Raw genomic sequence first — 22,379 nt, 5'->3', positions numbered from 1 at the left:
ATGGAGGTGCTGGCTACAATGGAGAAAACAGTCTCAGACCTCCAGGCTGAAGGTGGCTCACAATGGTGGATAGTTCAGTGCAAACCACAGAAGTCCTGCGCCTCCTCGGCCAGTCTTCAGGACACCTTCGGAAGCCTGAGAGGAGGCTGAGGGGAGGCTTCAGATGTAAGGATAAAGGATTATCAGTAGCACTCTCCCAGCTGAAATCCTCTAAAAAAAAGCCTCCAAACAGCTGGCCAAGAGCTTGCCTACCCCACCCACTTTCCAGGTTAACTCTCAGGTCCTTAAAGCCAATCACTGAGCAGGCAACAAAGCCTGCACCAATGAGTGCCAACTTATCTGAAGTGGTGCCTGCCGCCTGACTGGAGTGTCTGCGTAAGCAGCGGCATTAAACAATGTATGGAACCAAAAAGAGCAGACCCCTGCTCCATTCCACTTCTGTGTGTAAGCGGAATGAGTCCTATCCTGATCTAGGATTACACAAGACCAGGGCCTGGATTAAGGGCGCACCTCGCCACATGTCCACTCTGTCTCACATGAGGTCGTCCTTTAAAGCTGTCTCCAGCAGGTCATGGGCTAGGAATACGCATTTGTAAGTGTGAACTGACAACCCAGTCCTCTCTCAACAGCCCATTGTGGATTGGGTTGTGAAAGCTTTGCCTCCTGACCATTGCAAAGGCTCTGGCTACTGTTGTGGGATGAGCCCCTGCCTCACTGGTCTGAGTAGGACGATGGGGTGCTGTGTGGGTAACTAACTGATCCAGGCTAATGACCAGAGCCCCATCCGTTGACTTATGTGCGTGCACGCCTCACTTGGGCTAGGAGCGCTAACCGCCTAGGCAGGCGTGCTGGCCAGCAACCGCAGCCCCTTCTACCTCTCCACAGCTTTCTAGCAGATAGGGAGATGTGACCGAAAATCGGAATGTAAAGCATGCACTAGTAGGAGTAAAGACAAATGCCAGCTGTTCCAGGTTCTAGAGGTAGCTGGAGAGCTACAGTAGCTCGCGAGCTATTGGTTGGAGACCCCTGTTCTAGGCCCTTCCTGACCCTTTTCTCAAGCGGAAAATACAAAGTGGGAAACATGCCTAGAACTGTCTAAGATGCTAAGCTACCGAGTAGGAGCGAAGAATGCAGAAAGTAAAGTAGTATATGATACACCGTTCTATACAGTACTTCTACCCCTTCTGAAAAGTGCAAATAAAAGGTATGACTATTACACAATTAAATGGTACTCGAGTTATTGACTTCAAACTGATGGAAATGTTATTTGGCTTTGCCAGAAATCAAACTCATTACCAGCAGATCACAGGAGATACCAGTGGTTAATATGTAATTCGGTCAGCCATCTTCCTGGCAAAGTGGTTAAGGGCCAGCATACTCTGCCCCACAGTACTTAATCTCAAAGGTGCTGCACTATACTGCAAAGTGATTATGTATTTAAACTAAAACTGACTACCATCCCAATCTTCAGGTTTTAACCCAAAAGAAGAAGATGCATTACAAACTAGGCAGGTAGGACCTGACAATCTAGCCGTATAATTATTTGTGGCACCTTTCCTCTCCTCCACAAGATACACTTGAGTAACTAAGCAACACTGGCACTTAGAGCCTTGCAGGAGGGCATAGTGCGCTATGTAAGTGTTGTCACTAATATCCCTAAATGTATAACCATAAATGGCCAGGCCCCACACCTTTTATGGCAACTAGAAGACAATATGTCATGAAGGGAATATAGATCAGTTAAATTGCTGGCAAGATTTTAGAAATTGTATGCAAACTGTGCAGGATTAAGTTGTTTCACCTTTGCAGACGGAACTAATCAGGGGCATAAGAAGGCTTAAGTTATCAAAAAATGTCTGTTTGTCTTGCACATATTGGGTTTGAGTAGGCCCCCACTTGAAAGTAGCCTCCTTGGAAAAATGAGGCTGGCTTCACCCTGCCACAACTTGAGAGAATGCATATCATTAAATGTGGTGTGCTATTTTTCCAGGTCTCTGAGAATTTTGAAGAATGATTTACTATAACCTTGTTTTTGACAAACTTTATTTGATTACCTTGCATAACCACCTCCATACACAGGGCTATCATAGATTAGTGAACAAGGGTAGGGTCCCAGTAGGGAAGAACCCAGAGAATCTGTGTGAGAAGTTGGCCTGGCATATGCTGGTCACTAGTTATAGTGGCCACCTTGCAGCAGTCCAATTCGACTCTTATGGTAGATAGGTATAAGACAACTTTTCCAAGAAAGCTATCCTAGTGGTAACTGTGGAGAGCACCCTTCAGGCTAAGTCTCAGAGGAATGTAAAGCAGCTTGTTTTACCTTATAATCTCTTGAATTACCAAATGAAAGGACACCACACAGGTATATATATCAAATATATATGTATTTATTTCTAGACACACTCTACTAATCTCTTTATGAGATTAGAAGCCAGGAACACATTCAAATATCAACGTTTCACAATAAGTTAAGCACAAATATGGCTGGGGCCCTAGGGGTGTACCAGACCATATACTAAAAAAGAGGTTTAGGAAAGTCGACTTGCAGAATGACAAGGCCTAGGGCCTGTAGAATTGCTGGGGCTTCATTACTGCAGTGAAAGCAGGTAAGTAACAGACCCACGGGAGACGCATGCAGTGTGTGAACACAGCCGCGGGTTCCCTATTGATTACAATGGAGCAAGTCGTGGTTTGATTTTTAAAGTTTTAGGGTACTTCGAGGAAGTCTACAAGCAAGCCACTTACAAGGTAAGTAATTCGAGGGCCAACATACACTAGGGCACCGAAGTGCACGAGTTACCTCACCCAGGGAAGCCGGGTGCATAGGTGTCTTTTGGTGTCGGGTCGCGGCGCTGTTTTCTATGGAGACCAAAGAAGATTTGCTGCTTGCGGCGACTGAAGAAGTGTCCGGTGGAATCCAAGGCTGGATTCGAGATGCAGATTACCTGAAAATTGAAGGGACAGTGTTTACAGTCACTTGCCAGTGACCCGGGGCCAGGAAGATGGATGCCCACGGATGTCGAGTGATTTCAGGTGATCGAGGGTGTTTTAAATCTTTGCTCACGAGGTCCAGGAGAGATCGACAATAACCAGCAGCTGGATTCGGAGTGTCCTCCTATGTCTGCAGCTGATGGCGGTGTTGGCAACCGGATTGGAGCCAACAAGCCTTAGCAACAGCAAGTCTCGTGTAGAGTGAAGAAAGTCGATGGTGCAGACCAGCAAGGTTTGAGGGACTCACCCAGTGAGGGTGAGCGAGGGCAAGTCTGGAGAAAACAGGGAAGCCCTTTGAGTTGATAGGAAAGTCTTCAAGGGACCCACAAGCCAACAGGCAAGGGATCGCGAAGACACCTCTTGAGGAAATGCTTCACAGGAGCCCACGGTCACTCGGGATGGGGTAGGCCTCTGATTTTCTCTGCAAAACCTGCTGGAGGCTTGGGCCATAAGTGGTCTAAAGCACAAGTTTGTAGAATGTCGTGAAGGGGTTGCACTTGACAATAGTGCACGGTACCCGGGTATTGCTGTTCTTCGTCACTCGTGGGGTCCACTCACCTCAGCTCTGCTGGGATCTCACAATGGCCATCAAGAAGTCAGGAAATCTACTTCCGGGGCTGCAAGGACTTCGGACTCCGGCGGGAGCGGGAAAGTTTGCGACCTTTGATTCAATTTTTTGGAGCCTGCCAAGCAGGGGAGTCACTCCTTGACTCCAAGGGAGATTCTTCTGTCTTCCAAAGGTAGTGGAACGTCGAAGGGCCAGGATTCTTCTTTGTAGAGCGTCGTCCAGGGTTATCTGTTTTGCAATGGCAAGGTTTCCTATCTTATACTGAAGATAGGGGAGGGACTAGCTCTACGACCACTCCTCTGGGAGGGTCAGGGTAGGGGGTGGTTACACCCACTTCCCTTTGTCAAGTTTTGCGCCAGAGCAGGGACAGGTAGCCCCTGAACCGGTTTGAGCTGGCATATGCACAGAGGAGCCTACTGCTCCCCCAGTGCAGGACTTCAAAGCACTCTAGAAGTGCACCCACCCATCCCCAATACACTAAACTCTGTCTGGAAGGTAGTGACACCTCCCTGTGACAGGATGCCTATTGTTGGGCCTCCTCCACTGCGAGTTTCAGTCATCAGCAGGAGGGCAGCCCAGTGTCTGTGCTGGTGGCATCCATTTTGGGATGCCAGGGCTCTTTCAGATTTCTACCGTGTTACCACAGTAGGTACATGTCGTCCCCTCTAGAAGGGTGGGATCATACTCCCATACCAGTTACTGGTGTGGGGGTATGATTCCAAGATGTTTGACACCAAACACGACATGTTTTGATGCAGTAATTCCAAAGTTAGCATTAACCGGGAGGTTATAATGCACTTAAGAGTATATGGTTTAACCGCATCCACAAACAGCCACAAGGAATAGACCCTGCCAGCTGCAGAGGGGTCCTGCTCATGCAGAGGCACCCCTCACATTGTAAACCAAGCACCCTGCCCTCAGGATTGATAGGGCCTGCCATATGGGTGACTGATAGGTTTATATGTGTGTGTATGGTGAGATATAGGAACCTATACCTCTGTGAGGAGTGCTAACACTACCTCACCCAGGCTGCAGTAGCAGGCCTGTGGTGTCAGATTTAGTCTGCTTCCCAGGGGTGGCATAATACATGCTTCAGCCCCTGGTAGGCCTGTGAAGTACCTATGACCTTGGTACCTAGGGTACCATATACTAGGGGCTCATAAGGTACCACAGTAGCCAATCACTAGTGCATCTAGTATGCATTCAAAGTTGTTTAGAGAGAACAGAGAGACTGGGGCCCTGATTAGCAGGGACCCAGCCTGACTATAGCCAGAAACCAGTGTATACATCAGAAAAAAAGTGGGGGCAACATAAGTGCAGATCCTACTCTCCTACAATCCGTCTCTCACCATTCACCTCGAAACCCAAGAAGATCATCTGCTGCGTCCCCCATGGATCATCCCTCAGCCCCACACTCTTCAACATGTACATGGCCCCCATGGCCAACACAGTCAGATCACACAAACTCAACATCATCTCCTATGCCGACAACATCCAGCTCATCCTCTCGCAGTCGGAAAACCCCCTCCACTACCAGAGCCAACTTCCAAAGATGTATGGTGAACGGCGCAGACTGGATAAAGGATAACTGTCTCAAACTCAACACAGACAAGACGGAAGTCCTTATCTTGGGGAACAACAACTCGCCATGGAATGACACATGGTAGCCTGCTTAACTCGGCCCTCCAGATACAGACAGAGAGAGTTAGCCAGTGCTAGTTTTCCGAGCAGCCGAGACTAAGCACGGAGCGTGGTGCGAGGAGCAGAGCCCACTGAGAACGCCACCGTTCCCGCTCCGCTGAAGAAAACCACTGTGTCGTTGTGCCAGGAGGTTCAGGCTGCGGTTTGTGCTGCGGTTTGTGGTCTGCAGCGGGGGCTTCCTCCACACTGGAGTAGAGCTCGACAAGTGCCAGGAGTCGGGTGCCACAAGCGGGAGTGTGCAGGAGTAGGAGCATGGTCTCCGTACTGGAGGCCACAGAGTGTAGTGCCCGGGCGCATCTGCGGAGGCGCCCCAACTAGGTTGGGTGCAGCCTGTGGAGCCCCAGTGTGCCCTGTTCCTGCTCTTGTGCACCCCTTGCTCCAGTGTGCATGTGCTCTTTGCTCCACGCAGCCCTGTGCCCACTGCTAAACACCACGGGAGTGAGGATCGAACAGCCTTGGATCCAGACCTGCGGTATGTAAGCAAGCACTATCGGCGATACAGCGTCAGCCGGAAGGACTCTACGTGTAAGTCATTGTCCCCCGTCAGCTTGCTTTTCTGTACTTTAGCCTTTAAATACGTATTTGAGTAGCGACACGGCGGAAGATAACTTTGTGCATATTACCCTGCTCCAGAAGTATACAAATCACCTATAACCCAGAGGAGGAGCCCAGAGGAGGAGTCTGGGAAAGAGTGGTGAACAGTGATTATAAATCTAGTCACAATCTATCCGCCCTTGATGAAGGTGGTAATTAATAAAGAATTTGGCCTGCCCCCGCCCCGACAGACCACACTTGCAACCTCGGCATCATCCTGGACAGGAAGCTATCTATGAAGTAGCAGGTTAACGCAGAGTCATCTGTCTGCTTCCATACCCTATATATACTCCACAAGATCTTCAGGTTGATCCCTATCAATACCAAAAGGACCATCACACAGGCCGTAGTTACCAGCAGGCTGGACTACGGAAACACACTCTACGTAGGGATCAGCACCCGCCTCCTGACGAGTCTAAAGACAATGCAAAACTCGGTGGCAAGACTCATCCTCGACCTACCAAGACAGACCCACATCACACTCCACCTCAAGAAGCCACACTGGCTCCTGATCCAGAATAGATGCCAGTTCAAGATGTGACTCACTCCTACAAAGCCCTTCACAACAAGGTAACAGCATACATCAACAAATGCAAAACTTTCCGCTGACTGTCCAGACACCTGCAATCTGCCATCCTCTTCCTCGCAAACAACCCCCTGGATCCACTGAAGCACCAACAGAGGACACTCCTTCTCTCACCTAGGGGTCAGAGCATGGATCAACCTGCCCCTGCACCTCAGGACTGTCTCTTCGCTCCAGAAATTCAAGAAAGGACTCAAGACCTGGCTGTTCGAATGAGCAGATAACCACCAAGCAATTAGCCACTCTAGCACCTACAGAACCTCACGTGTGATTTGCTGCACTCTTATAATTCTTTGATAGATTGAATAGAGCCTAATATTTGGTCCTGCCAAATGCCACTGAACTTTTTGGATAATCAAAGGCTGAAACATGTTGACCACAAGATAGAACTCTAAGGACAATTGAAACCCTTAATGCCCAGCTTTAGTTTTTGACCTTACCATAGGGAACACTAATACATATATAATTTGTTTACCTTTAGGCAATTGTATAGGTTGTGTAAGAGCCCTCCATCTGTAGCACGTACCTTCAAACCTCTTGGGAATACCCTATGAAGAGTTCTGCAATAAGAGCTCCCATATATCAGAGCCGACTGGGGCCAATAGACTTGATAGGTTACCCTAGGAGGTGCAGAACCCAATGATTTAGTATGCCACATAAGTAGATGAGATTTTTTGCAGCCTTAAAATCGGATTCCCTTTGACTTGGAATACAAATGTTCTATTCACTTGAGAAATGTCATACTTTTTTTTTTAATACTGACAGTAAAGATAAGAGAGAGAAAATGTTTAATTTTAAAGCTGTTTTGTGAAAAAATACATCTTTACCTCTTTCCCCGAAGGAGACTGCCTTTCAACCTACCTGGCTGCTTGCAAGCCGAAATTTGCTGGGTAATTTTTTTATTTTCCTTGGCAGCGCTACAATATTGTACAGTTTTTCATAACAAGTGCTGCTCTGAATTATTTACTGAGACACTAAGAACACCTTTTTCAAAGGAATGAGGTATGACAAGCTTTCCTTTCCGACAGGTGGACTTCCTGATCTGAAATTATAAAAGAACAAAGACAAAGAAACGAAACAGGCAGAAAATACTTTACTGAGACCAAAAGCAAAGGAAGGACGGACCCAGCATCAGCCAATCGGAAATCAACAAATTTTTATACAAACAGTCACTAACAGGAAGATCTGGCTGGCTACATTCAATAGGGTGATTGATCACAGTGTACAGAATTCTCCTTTCTCAGAGATAGGTGTTAGACTCTGCCTGTAGCCTCCGCCTTGCTCCTAATTTCTTGGGTTGGGCCTGTTGCTTACGTTGACTTGCAGCTGCATTTCAAGAGGTGGTGGAGAGGCTGTGGTTGGATGAGGGTTGATAAATTCATCTTTGCATGCTTCCGATATGATCTTAAATAAACAAATTTGCTCCCAGCCATCAGAATTCACTAACAGACACACTAGTGCTTTCCTCCTAATAAGACATGGCACCCTAATAGCATATGTTGCATAAAATAGCTAACTACAGCTTTATCAAATTGTCATGACTATTCTTTTTATGCAACCAATATTGTACAGTACATTTGTATTGCCTACCTGACATGGTACACCAATAAATACTTTGTGTTGTACTAGTGTGGATGCTGATCCGTTAGGGATGTGGGAATGAGAGCCTTTCGACAAATGCCAAATACACCGTGGAATTTTCTGTACTGTTGTTTTTCTGTGCTACAGTGGGATTTGCAGGCTAGGGGAAAGTGCAGTGGAGAACTGATACATAGGAAAAGGAGGCACAGCTGCCATTTTAGTTTGGTATACTGCATCCATCAATATTATTTAGCTGCCATTTTAGTTTGGTATACTGCCTCCATCAATATTCTTTAATTTCATGAATATCAGGTAACTTTATTTGCTCACAACATCTATGTCGGCAAATTAACATGCTTTTGCCTATCATCATTTTTATGAAAATGCTGTGTGAGAGATCATGTTGGCATTTCATGTACAAACTGTAGGCATTAAAAGGTGACCCAATACTTGGCAGACCGTGCAAATGGTGAAGGTTGTCCGCGCTCATGTCAGGGTTTTATCGACTAATCGTAGGCATTACTTGAGTTTCAAACACTTTTGGGATCCCAAAGATGGCGACGGTGGTCGAAGGCCATGTATGTATTTGATGTTTTACCAGGAGACATTTAAATTGGTCCCATTACTTGTGGGGTCCATCAGATGGCAATAGTAGTCTGAGATCATGTAGGGATATCACATATAAATTGTATACTACACTAAATGGAGAACCAATATTTGTGTGGCCCCTCAGGTGGTGGTGTTTGCCTTGGAGCTGAAGATGCCTAGACATCCTTGGGTTTTCAGGAAGGGGATGAATGAATTGCGAGTCAAGACAAATATTCCACTTACCTCGTTAGACTTCATTAGTTAATCACAGTCTATGGTGCTCAAGGGTGTCGGTAAGTTTAGGGGGCATTGAGGGGTGGCTTTGTACTTGACAGTAATGTCGAGAATCTCATCTTTCATGCCTATGATCCTCTGATTGGCTGCCTGCTAAGACTATTTTGGTCGCAATGTACCTGGTGAGTTCCTTTGTGGCTGATTTTTCCAAGACCTTTTCATTGTATTATATGGATTCTACTGATCAGTTTGCCTGCATCACTTTATGTTTCTCATTAGGTGAGCTGTGGATAATGATTATTTTAGGGTGGGTTCAATTAGCAACCGGGCAGTAATTTGTCATTTAGACGTTACATGGGACCCCTTTGTGGTCCTGACAAGTGAGGGTTGTATGGAGTTAATTTGAACAGGGCTCAGTGTGGAGTGAAATCTTCTTCCATAATGTAAAACACACTAGGAAATGTGAGGAACCAGAGATTTCCTTATTTATATGGGGAAAAAACTGTGTGAATGCACTGGTGGAGAACTCCCACTGGATTCTCCAGTATTACAAACAGAAATACCTGATCCGTTTGAATAACCCGTTATATTGGGAGTGTACAAACCTTCTCAATATGAGATTTGCGTAAGAATGTACAACAAGCAAACCTTATATAATGCAGAAAGTCATGTTTCTGCATTTGCCTATTAGTGCAGAATGGGCACAATATTAAACCATTTGAATTTGCACACCTTTTCAAAAATATGCCCTGCCCCAAATAATTCCCAAGATGCCACTAGATTCCTTAAAACCATGCAGAACATATTTTAGAATGATTTTGCCAATTTTTTCTATTTGTAGGAATCGCATATGATATTGCAGCCCATGCTTTATTGGCAATGTTATACCTTCTCTCTGCATTTGCTATACTCTGTTTAAGCCAACCAGCAAGAGGTATGTTCAGACACTATAGTGATGTGCTGTGTCATTGTATAAACTTTTCCTCCTCAATAGGAACACATAGCTGGAATATTTTTACTTAAAACCAGGCATTATGGGTTGAGATATACTGTTTACGTGGTATATGCCCTGAGGCAGACTATAAGTAAGTTATATACATTATTAAAAAGTAAAAAGTGGAAAAAGATAGTCGGACAAATATATAAAAAAAATTGGAAGTGATACATTATGGGGGCATTCCTGAGAGCTGAGGGTTGTTCCTAATACACAAAGGGCCTGAATTTGGGTCAGATAATTGAACAGGGTGCCTGCCACACGGTGCAGAGATGTTTAGGGGAGCCCCATAGCGAAGGGCCAGAGCGGAAGGGGACCCTGCTAGGGCCCCCCAAAATCACTTTCCACCTGCCTTTTTATGGCAGGCGAACCACCAGGAAAGGGCAGGCGGAAAGGAACACTGTAATACCTGCAGCGGTGCATGGGCAGCCACCGCCTCTATTGTAGGGGTCACTGTCCCTCCAACAGTCCGACGGGCTCCTTGAGTCTGTCGTAAAGTGTCTGACAGTCCATACGCCTGCTGCCTCCGACCGCACGCATTGTAATGCAGTGGTCGGACTGCACCAGAAGATGTCCGATTCACATCAGAAGGAGGGCCTATGTCTGGAGTGACTTCCTAAAGACAAATATTTCTCTGATGACATCACAGTATTTGGGGACAGAAAAGAGTGGGATGTTTCTGTCTCCCTTTTTAAGAACAAAGTTGGTAAAGGTTATTAACTACTTCAAAATTCCCTCCTTGTTGTTCATTCCTAGAAAATAGCCTAGATTTTAACAATTAAAAAGAACTTTAGCATGTAGGACCATGTGTGCTCTTTGAACTAAGCAAATGTGAAATTAGCTGACCAGCCGTGATCTTGGGTGCTTACTTTGATTAGGTTGAGATCCTTTCTATCTGGTTCATATTTGTGACATGCAATACAGCTTGGCAAAAGGAATTGCACAAATTATTAAATGCTTTTTTAAACACACTGCCTCCCCAACTCAACCACTTTTGTTGAATGTAAACCTAAATGTCTACTCCAAAAAATGAAATGTTGTCCACTAATAGGGACTGAAAACAATGGAAATTTAATGTCAGATTTTGAGGATTTAGTCTTCGTCCTGCAATAGGGAAAAATATTCAGAATTCCCAAATGGTTCCCAAATAGCACACAAGATTAATGACAGGATTTTCAATGGTTTAACAAAAACTGTTTGGTCTTTTGAGGACAATAACGTTGTATAACACATGGGAAAAGGGTATAATGGGCTACTAAGCTATATCGAATGGAGAAGTGCTTGTTTCTTTGTAATATCTATATATAAAATAGATATGTACTTGAGTATTGGAGTCCATCTTCGTTAGAGACAGTGCTTTCAATCCTAAAAAGTGACCTCCCAAAAGTGTCGCCTTTAGAGTTCCAATCTATTCATGATTTCTCTGGGATGGATAGAGATACATTTATGGAAAGTCTAAATTTTGACAATTGACCTATCTTATTTCAGATCTGGTTCCTCACATTTCCTAGTGTGTTTCACAAAATGGTCAGTAATTCTGAGCTCAGCCTATCAAGTTTCTTTTAGTAGGCAGCTGTAAAAAGCTCCAATGCTGACACTAATGTGAGGAATTTAAAAACTTGCTAGCTGGCGGAAAAACGTAGGTGCATTTTCAGAGATTAGATGATATCATTATTGCCATGTTTTTAACATTTAAATCAGTTTCTTATATGTGCCACTGTAAGAACAACTACTTTGAAGGTAAAGAACTACAACCTAAATCTATAGGTGTTTTTCACAGTTTAATATAACCTAAGAATAGAAAAACCTGGTTTGCAGCTCAATCACAAAGAAGCATACGTAATGTCTAACATTGGGCATGGCAGTGGTGTCATTTTGTATTGTGGACTATACAAGAACCTGAAAATAGCCAGAGCAGAGCCATCCTTTAAAGATATCCGGGAAATTCCACAACAGGCCACAGTCTCAGATAGGTATAATGCGTTACAGCAGAGTCAGTCACATTCTTGGCTTTTAACAGTCCTACTGAGCTATCAGATGACCCCCAAGTTCTTGCAGATCAGTCCACCTCTGATTTTACCTAAAAACCCTTAAACAGAGGCATGTTTATAGAGTTGTGGCATATGCTGTGCTATCGATTTCAATCAAACAAAAGTGAAACAAAAGTGTTGGCTAGCCTTATCTTGGCATGACTACCTCGCGCTGGGTTTATCCACAGATAATACAGTCTCAACCTTCTTTTTGGCCTCTTCCACAAACAGCACAGATCTAAAGTCTTACTGGGTGGTGAGTCTCATGAGGGAGAGTTGGGGGAGAGATGGAGTAAAGGCAAAGCCCCAAAAGATGCTGTAATTCTGAATAAGGCTGATACATTGGCTAAGGAGTCTATCGCCTTTCCTCTAGTGTCATGGCCTATGAATCCAAGGGAAGTAATGTGTGCTCTGAAGTCACTGTCTGACTTATGTACTCTTTGATACAGGAAACAACTGTATGTAATTCCTGAAGGTCATTATTGCTTTGAAGTATTATTGTATATTCACAGTGTCTCAAAAAGTTCCAAAGCACTTGAAAGGCGCCATTTTGGTGCTCTTAAAATAAATATGAATAAATACATAAATGGATGTGGAGGATAAGAATATATCTTTTGGTTATGGTATTGTAGGAGCTGTTTAAGGACTTTTGAAACTTTCTGAGAAGGGATCTTGAAAGCGGCACCCATGAGCCCTTGACAACCAATTTCAGGGAAGATGTTAGAATTGCTGTCGCCAATCCTGGTCCATCAAGTCCAATTTATATGGACATCTCCTTAACTATTTTCCCACTTACTGCAAAAATCAAATATTATCTGTTATGTCCTGATTCAAGTTGAACTGCTTCATGCATGTCTATATGGGCTTATGTGAACAAGTTACTTATCTTGGAAAACACTCTTTCTGGCAAATACTCTATCAAACTGCAGATTCCTCACCTTAGAATATTGTCCAGGCTCAAGGCTAGATCCTGAAATCTTTCTTCAGCAGTCCTCATGCAAACTTTTAGGTGGTGCTGTGTGCAGCTCAGTCATTGCTCAGGACCACCCCAGAAGTGACGGAGCAGAGCTGTATATGAGCACCACCTCTGCGCTCTGATGTCAGTTTCTTATTTTTTCCCTTTCTACAACCCTAAACACAGAACATGAACGCATTTTGGTACCAGTGACTTGAATACTAACTTAGGACCATCTTAGGTGTTAAAAAGAGGCTACTCCTTGAACAGGGAAGTCGGGGGCAGTGAGAAATCTGCAGTTAGGTAAAGTATAAGCCAGAAAATGGTTACCAAAGGCGCGTAACTTGTTTTTCTGATGGCTACTTCTAAACTGCAGATTCCTCACCTTAGAATAGATACCAAAGTAGTACCTCCCCAGGTTGAGAAGTCTGTGCAGTGGACACAGACCAAAAAAGTCTGTTGCTGCAACAGCAGATCCTTGCAAAGAGATAGCCTGAAAGGAGAACAAATGCCCAGACGTTCCAGGTAGCACATGCTACTGGCCCAAGACAGAACCAGTACGGTGACTTGGTCCCGATCCTTCTTGACCTTTTTAAGAACTCAGGCAGGAGAGGCAGCAGCAGGAAGGCGTTCAGGAGTCCCATGTTCCATTCCAGCCAGAAAGTATCTCCTAAAAAGTGTACTTGCAGAAACATAACACTCAAAACATTCGAAATTCGACATTGCAGAGATCGAGCCAGGGTTCTCCCCACTCTTGGAAGATGGCCCTGTCTCACCTCGGGATGTAAACACCACTCATTATCTGCCAGGCACCTACTGCCTAGCTCATCCACTCTGGCATTCAGGGACCCTGCCAGGTGCTTTGTGATCAGGGAAATATCCTGGTGCTCCAACCAACATCAGAGGCGCAGATCTTCCTGGTACAGTACCCCACTCTGACGTGCTTGTAATTCCACATGACAGTTGTGTTGTACAGGAGAGCCAGCACCAGCTTCCCCAGGATGGATGGCAGGAAGACCTTTACATTCAGATAAATGGGCTGGAACTCCAACAGATTGATGTGGAGTCGACCTGCTTTCAGAGTCACAGTCTTCTGATCTCCTCCTCCCCCACATCACTTCCCCAGTAGGAACGTGTTTGTCATCACCACATTCAGCTCAAGGAAAGGAAGAGGGGACTGCCTCTGGACCAATTGTATGTGAGCAGCTACCACTGCAGATCATCAGCTATCTCCTCTGAGATCTGGATGACATCATCAGATTTCCTTGATGCTGGGCCCTTTAGAATTTCAGATTTCATTGCAGAGACTACATGTGCCACCTGATATATCTGACAAGGAGGGCTGGTGTATAGGCAGAGACAGTCCTCTAAAATAATACAGCAGTCACCCCAATCCTTTCGAGGCCATGAACACAGGTTTGGCAGTCACCACAAAGGCCACCAGGGACATCTTATGGTCCTTCCATTCCTATTCCCCTGCTGCAAAATCCACTATCTGACGGAGACGATCCATCACGTCTGACAGAATGGTCTTGCAAATCATTTAACGCGGTATGCCATACCTTTTCTTCTTGCCGCACCAAATATTCCCCCCCCCCCCATATCAGAGTCAATTGAGGAATTGGAAATGCGACTGGAGATTTTGAAGTTGTAATTCTCACACCATAACACCCTTACGCCTACTCTTTAGGTTCAGAGTAGCGAGATGAGGTTGAGTCCTGCCTCGCTTTTTTATGTTGGCGCTTGGATTCGGATTTGGATGTACCGGGGAGCTGCGAACTCACAGGAAGAGCCCCGAGCATTGGTTTGAGCCAACTGCCGAAAGCGTACCGGGAAAGCACACCTATGTAGCTCTGCTCCATCACTTCCTGGACAATACAGCACCAACACAGAGCAGGACAGTGCCCCCAAACTGCGTTCCAGAGCACTGTTGAAGAAAAGTTTCTAGATCCAGTCTGGCACTTGGGGGGTATTCTAAGTTAAGGAATCTGTGGTTAACAGCATTCATCAGAAAACCTTCTACTCTATGGCTGCTCACTATTAAGATTTCAAGTACGTGAAAGCAAAGCTTATGTAATATCGCCCTTACGTGGACTAGTGCGGCCTGATCATGTGCCTTTTGTCAGACATAAATGCACCAAAAACATGGACAAGAACAAAGGTAAAAACATCAAGATGAACATTTATGCACACACACATGCATGTACACATGAGCATGCAGATCCTCATACATGCAACAAATGCAGACGGGTACGAATGTATGGCTGCACAATCTTATGTGAGTTCACACAGCGCTGAAAGCCCTAATATCCCATCACATGCATGATCATGACATGCTAGCTAGCATGTCAAAGCACAGGTATGGGAACCCACACGCACAAATCCACTCACAGGAACGTGAGTCTTTGGATTTCCAAATAAACAGGAAGGCCTTTCAGATGCCCTTTCAAAGTGATCACGATTAATAGACCGCATTCGTGACTGCATGTACCCCGGGGGGCCTGCCAAGAAGTAGCATTCTTTTTCCAGTAGCTTCCGCTTATCCTTTCTCCTTTACTGACCTCCTGACACACTTTTGACCCTTTGCAGGACTTTTCAAGATTACCTTTGCAACTTAAAACCTATAGACTCTGCGTCTGGGTTGGCAACTTCTGTAGGAAGGAGGAAGAGATACAGTGAGAGAGAGAAACAGGGAGAGAGAGAAACAGGGAGAGAGAACTATGGGGTGTTCTCTTTCTTTCTCTTTCGGTGTATGATCCCTGGGGCTTCAATATTTATGAAACTGTGTTGCGAGCACTTAATATAATAAAAACTCAGGAGTCAATGTTTCGATTACTGTATCAATGTCTGGAAACCTGGGACATCAATGTGTGGGACACTCGGGTGTGAACATGTACACGATTTGGAGATGAATGTTTGGCATACTGCTGTGTCATTGTCTGAATCTCTGGGGAGTCTAAATTAGGACTACTGATGTGTCAACATAGGGCCCTCTAAGATTTCAGGGTTTGGAATATTTGGATGCAAATGCCGGGAATGCTGGATGCCAACATTTGTAAAAATATGTTAATCTCTAGGGGGGTTGGTAAGGTTTAGTACACTGCAGCACTAACATTTGGAGCACTGGGTGTCAAAGTAGGCACCCCTTTAGAACAATAAATATACAGTATGGATAGTAGTGGAGCCAGCATTTGGAATTCTGGGATGTTGACATTTAGGACATTCAGATGTCGAAAATTTGAAACACGTGTGTCATTGTATGGCACTGCTCACAAATTAAGGTGTTAGTGCGTGGAAGACTGTGGTGACAACATGTAGTCAACTTTGAAAACTCTGAGAGGCCCACGTTTGAGACACTGGGATGCAAATATTTGGAACAGTGGAAGTTCAAAGTTTGGAATACTTGGGAAATAAATATCACATTTGGAAACATTTGGTTTTCTATGTATGAAGACTGAGTTAGCAATGAAGTAACAATTATTGTCAGCATCGGAAAAACTCGTCTAGCCACTGTAGTCAATGGTTATCAACATTTGAAACAATGGTTTACCAAATTTTGGAGCTTTGTGGTGATGAACATTTTGATTGGCTGTGGTGTCAGATTTTGGAAGACTGAGCTGTTAACCTTAACACCAGAGTGCCAACACATGCAACCAGGGCCGGCTTTAGTGCTGGTGGCGCCTGGTGTGACAGCCTTTTTTGGCGCCCTCCAATTACTTCCTTATTCACAGATTTCCTCACTACCACCCTCCAACAGTGCCCATGATCTCTTCATGTGACATGCATTTTTTCGTTTTATAGCGCTGCGTGGTTCACTAATACTCAGTTCTGTGATCTGCATTGCACATGTTCTTTGCAGCAGGCACATTAACCCTCGGCTCTACGGTAGGATGAGTCAAAACTGCTACGAGACAAAGATCTCTCTCCCGCAGGAACATTCATCACTAGCTTATCTTGGCATTTTTATTGTTGCCTGAAAACTGCTGGATATACAAAGATCTCTGCAGGATGCGCTTTTAATCCATATGTTATTTTTAAACAGCGCCCCACCCTAAGATCAGCACCAGGTGAAGCTGCACCAGTCGCACCGCCCTAAAGCCGGCCTTGCATGCAACACTAGCTGTCAACTGGAACTCCATGTGATCAAGATGTGGATTGTAAAGGTGTACATCATTTCTGTAAACACTGGTGGTGTGGGGTTCAATGTTCTTTAGAACAATGGAATGTGGGGAACTCAATTGAAGATAACAGGGTGACTCCGAGCCAATAATGGCTATTATGGGCCTTCTGCTCCATCATTCCAATTTTTAATTTAGAACATTCTACCTTCGGTAGGCGAGATCTTCTAATATCATTATATCTCTTCTGCTCAAGGCCATACCGATTGTTAACGCCTCTAACCCTCATTAAAGGCATCACCTGCGGCTCAGGCCTATAAGTCAAGTTGATGACCTTTAATAATAATGCTATAGTAAAATAATGCGTCAATGTTGATGTGATCATGTTTGAAGCACTGAGGTGGACAGTGAGATATTATTGTTTGGCGACCTCACGTGTAAACATTTGGAACACTGGTCTCTGTGTGGGTAATATGTTGATGTTCAGACTTTGAGCATTGAGGTAGCAACATTTGGAACTATAGGGCGTCAACATTCGGGACACGAGTCCCAACATTTCGAACAACAAGAAATCTACGCTTAAAACACTGGGGAAGCAAGGTCTGAAACACTGAGCATTAACGTCTAGAACACTTATGTGTTAATAATACCTGCACACAGCAATGCAAACTATCGGCACACTGAGGTACCGAGCACTATGGTGTCAACTGCAGTGTATACATTTGGAATACTGGCCTACCAATGGAGATGCCAACATCTGGAACACTGACGTGTAAACTTACTCAACACAACCACTAAGATGCCAACATTTGGTACACAGACAAGTCAACATTAGGAACATTGGCGCCTTAACCTATGTAACACTGTGCCATCAGAACTATATAAAATTAAACATTTTGAACGCTGGGTACAGAAGCTTGGAGCAGTCTGTCAACTCTGGGATTTGAACATTTTGAATATTGATGCGTCAGCTGTTGGAAGATTGTTGTCTTAGAGTTAGGAGTACTTCATTGTCAATGTTTGCTACACTGGAATGTCCGCTTTGGGAATACTGTGTATCAATGTAAAGAACTCTGCAGTGCGGTCATTTGAAACACTGTGTGGTCAACCTATGGAGCACTGCAGTGTCAATATTTGGACCTCTGGGTGTTAAAGTTTGAAAGATTAAAGTTTCACCATACAAGAGATTATGATCAATGTATTGAAACACTGTTGTGCCAGTGATGGGAACAAGAGGGTATCACAGACTGGAACACGTATAGAAGACTGGCATACCAGGGGTTGAAATATTGGGGAGTCATACTTTGAATATTCTCTGTTCATAGCTTGAACACTGTTGACAACTTTTTGAACACTGAAAAGTATCAATCTTTAGAACATTGTGGTGTCAACACTTGGAACACTAGGGAATTAATGTTTGAAACACTGGGGTGTTGACATTTAGAACACTCAAGAGTAAACATTTGGAACACTCTGGGGGTTAACACTTGGGTAACAGGATGTGTCAACCTGGCCGGTAGAGAAGGAGAATCGGCTACGTTTGCTGCCCGTAGGGAGCTATCTACATTCTTAGAATTCATCACCCAACATTAGTTAAGAAACAAACATACAAAGTTAGGTATTGCACACGGAAATCTCAGTCATGAGCACCGGTTCAAGCATTGCAGGCCGCACATCAGGAGCGACAGATAGGAAGAAGGTGGAGGGCAACGCGACTACACTTCCGTCCCATCCAGTATCGGGGCTGAGCGATGACACCAGTTTTTCAGAGCTTGGTGCCTCTGGTCATGGTCTCCCCCATGAATGATGGGCACCCCTACATCTACAGGACCCACTCCACACCCTATGGATTTTGGAAGTATTTTATGCAAATGTCTTCTTTCTCCATCTTTCTTTTTTTTTGACGAAGGATTTTCTGTTGTTTTCTTTTTACATATATACACAAGTCCAAGAGGAGCCCCTTGCAGATTCAGGTCTAAGTTAGTTGTGCATATGTTGCATGCCACTGGGGATGGAAGGTGGAGACAGAGCAAAGGGTAACAGGGTAGTTCTGAAGGGGGGGGGGGGGGGGGACACGCAACGTGTACAACTAAACAGAAATGTGTCCTGCACAGTCTTACATTCCAAGACAAGCTCCTAGGTCCTCTCCTAACAGGAGAAAATCAATGTCTGGACTCCTTCTGGCAGAGTCTGTTGGGGGTGACACTCGAGTCCTCAGAGGTGGCGGGGGCTAGGGTGACCATTGTGGTACAGCTTCTGTTTGATATGCACCATGTTGCCAGTGGGGTCGTCATACTGACGGTGGTGGCGCTTCCGGAACATCTTCAAGTTGCAGAATTTATGGATCCAGGACCATGACCAGGAATTTTCTGGAAGCAAGTGAAAAGAAAAAGCTTAGCCGTGAGGGAATTAGAAGTGTATAACAAAATGCAAAGTGAAATACATTTCACACAAGTTGTACCTGGCATCAGTCTAACAAGCTACTGTGTAAATATATGGGGAATATCCCATGAAAGACCTTAATAGAGGAGCTTCCGAAGTCCAGGAGCCATTTGAGGAATGGTGTGACACACCATTCAATTCAACTACTTAGTACATAGAAGTTGACTTTGCTTAGGGCCTAGATCGACGTCATCAGAATAGGATCCCAAAGGGTGTTTTTAACATTCTTTCGACCATACCTTAAACTTACATATCGCAGTTCACTTCACTGGGTAGGCCAACTTGTAATACTTCAAGAACTATTCTCAGTTGATTACGGAAGGAAATCATTGAGTATAAAGTGCTAAGGAGTAACTCAGCTTGTAGCCTGTAGTTATAACATATTGGTAATTTGCTGTCATTATATCATTTATGGTCTTTCATTTTTGTTTTTGTAATGTTTGACATATTTTGGTTATAATAACAGAAGTGAATCCACATTTACCTGTATTTAATTATACAGGTATTTTTTCGATTCTACTATAGATTATGGGATATATGAATAGAGTCTATTATGAAATTAATATAACTTTGCCTATTAAAGTTGGTGGCACCTGGAGCTCGTTAAACCTGACGATATGTAGCCAAGATGGCTCTGACTGTGTATGTGGTTATTAAGAGCCGTCACCGGACCAGCTGGTTCAGAATTAGTCTCAAGTGGCAGCTGCTTGATCGTCATACATATCGATCTGTGCATAAATTGAGAATTAAAGAACAGAAAAGTAATTAAGGATTATCTGTGGGCTGTATAAGTGGATATTCTTTAATATTACTGGTATATTTACCTTAAATTGCTTGATTTGCAGAAAGATTATGAGGTTTCTAACCTTATTACCCATGAGTACATTATATGACGGAACTCTGGGCTTACACTCTTTTGGATATACTGATCACTGGTGGATATGTCATGGTATGCGCTGGCTTTTGTCTTTTTATAGGCATCAATATTAAACTTTATTTGTGAACTGAGATCTTGAGATGGTTGAGATTTGGTTTATGGCTTTATTGACTGCTGTAAGTAGGTTTTCCATAGTTAATAATCAGGCAATGGTTTTTTGGTTTCGCACATATGGTGACCACTGGTTCTATAGGGATATTGCTCTGTGGCTGTGCTTGATCCAAATCTTTGATTCACTGGGCGTGCTTCCTTCAAATCTATCTTTGTATATTACATTATTATTTATTTGTTATTTTTCTTATATGTTGTTTTGGATTGCTTTCCGATATTTAGGGTCAACAGTATTGCACAACTCAACACTTTGTACTGAGGATGGTCTTATGTACTTGTTAGACATATAAAGACAGAAATGTCGACGAATTGGCCACCACCACCACAGAAATTGCTCTATGGACTAACCATCTTCTTGTGCTTTGAAGATATATTTCTTAAATCTGAGGAGCACAATACGGTTGGGTGGTCTCCCGAGTTGTCTAGGATTACCACTGGAATTAAGAAAAATAATGTTTAGTGATCTGACTTTGACCGCAGGGAAGTGCGTTTATCTGACCCATGTAATTGATATGCTGTATGATTAATATAATTCAGGTTAATGTATAAAGAAGTATGCCTAGCCTCAATCTTTACTGTATAAATAATTTTTCTTTTCTACGTTATGAGCATTTTGTGTAAGGGAACACATATATGGTTACCATATCCTTAAAATAAGTAACTGAGTGGCAAATATCTCCTTTAAGAGAAACCTTGTTTGGTTAATGTTCATGCCCAGTCTCTTGTGGTAATATTGGGTCACCCTATTGTGTTGTGCCTTATATTTGGTGGGCATCTGTGCCATTCGATAAGTATCTCTGGTATAATGCTAGCCATCACTACCATGGTCTAGACACTCCTAGCTCATGATATGTGCCTTTGCCATTGGGTGGCGCTCCTGGAATTCAGCTGTCCTCCCTGGCAAACTAGGCCCTCCTTGGTTGGTATTTGCAATCCCTGGCATGGCTGTAGTGATCTTCGGTTTAAAAGTGATCACCTCAGCATATATTATCCACTCTTTGCTTAAATTGGCAATCTATTGATTAAGGTGACTGTTGTACTACTGGACTCTAAAGGGCATCCCTTGTTTTTTTAGGACATCATTGGCATCGCTGACATATGGCACCCACCACATATACATAGGGTTTATTCCTGGCATTGGGTGGGCATCCCTAATTTACGATAGCATCCTTGTAAAATATAAATTCCCACTCTATGGCTACATCTGGATATTAATTAGAAACTCTAGGGTTGGATACCGTGATATCTGTTAAACATCCCAAACTTCTGGTGAGCTTTCTTGGCATGTAATAGTAACACATGGTTCCGTGAAGGAGTATCTGTACAATGGGGTAGTTAATATGAGTACTTGAAGAGAATGAAAGCAAGCTATTTGAGTTCCAAGGTGTTATGTTTATTAAAGATCAATAGACGATTACTGAAGGCGAAACATTATGCTGCTTTTGCTTGTGGGAAATTAGTTGATTTGCCAAAAATTAAAACATAGGACCTTATTTAGAGTTTGGTGGATGCAATAATCTGCCACAAATGTGAGGTATGCCCCGTCCACCTCAATACAAGTACATTGCAGCCTATTGCACTTGTAATGTGTTGGAAGAGACCCGCCACATTTTGATGGAGTAAACCATCTGTCAAACTCTAAATAAGGCCCATAGGTTCTGAAAGTCAACATCTGTGTGTATTCAGAAAACAACAAGCTGATGTTTAGGGGCAAGAATTTAAAGATGGTGTTTGAATGATAATGTATGCTGAGTTTGTGACAAAGTAATCTCAAAGAAACTGAGCCTTATGTCCTTTAGCTGCCTTATCAAGGTGAGGTGCTGTATGATGCTGGAAGTTCCGAACGGGTCATCTGCTCGCTTCATCCACCACTTTATGAAGTACTCCTACTGGGGCAGTCAGAAATGTCTCTGCATCATGTTGGAGATGGAATCCTTCCTGGTTGGATCCAT

At 43.9% G+C, this 22,379-nt stretch overlaps 1 protein-coding gene across 2 annotated transcripts in view; it reads right to left on the bottom strand.

Moving 5' to 3' along the window:
- Window positions 1-7,515: 7,515 nt before the first annotated feature.
- The window catches only part of TMEM240 (transmembrane protein 240), a 248,245-nt gene continuing 233,381 nt past the window's right edge, over window positions 7,516-22,379 (bottom strand). For both annotated transcript variants that reach the window (XM_085609535.1, XM_085609536.1), the window contains exon 4: window positions 7,516-19,306. In XM_085609535.1, coding sequence (XP_085465661.1) covers window positions 19,152-19,306 — 155 coding nt within the window. In that variant the 3' untranslated portion in view covers window positions 7,516-19,151. The remainder of the gene's footprint in view (window positions 19,307-22,379) is intronic.

Source organism: Triturus cristatus, chromosome 1_2 (genome assembly GCF_964204655.1).
Source record: "Triturus cristatus chromosome 1_2, aTriCri1.1, whole genome shotgun sequence".
In the NCBI taxonomy this organism is placed as follows: domain Eukaryota; kingdom Metazoa; phylum Chordata; class Amphibia; order Caudata; family Salamandridae; genus Triturus; species Triturus cristatus.
The sequence above is the reverse complement of the archived record's forward strand: the minus strand, read 5'-3'. Positions and strand labels throughout refer to the sequence as shown.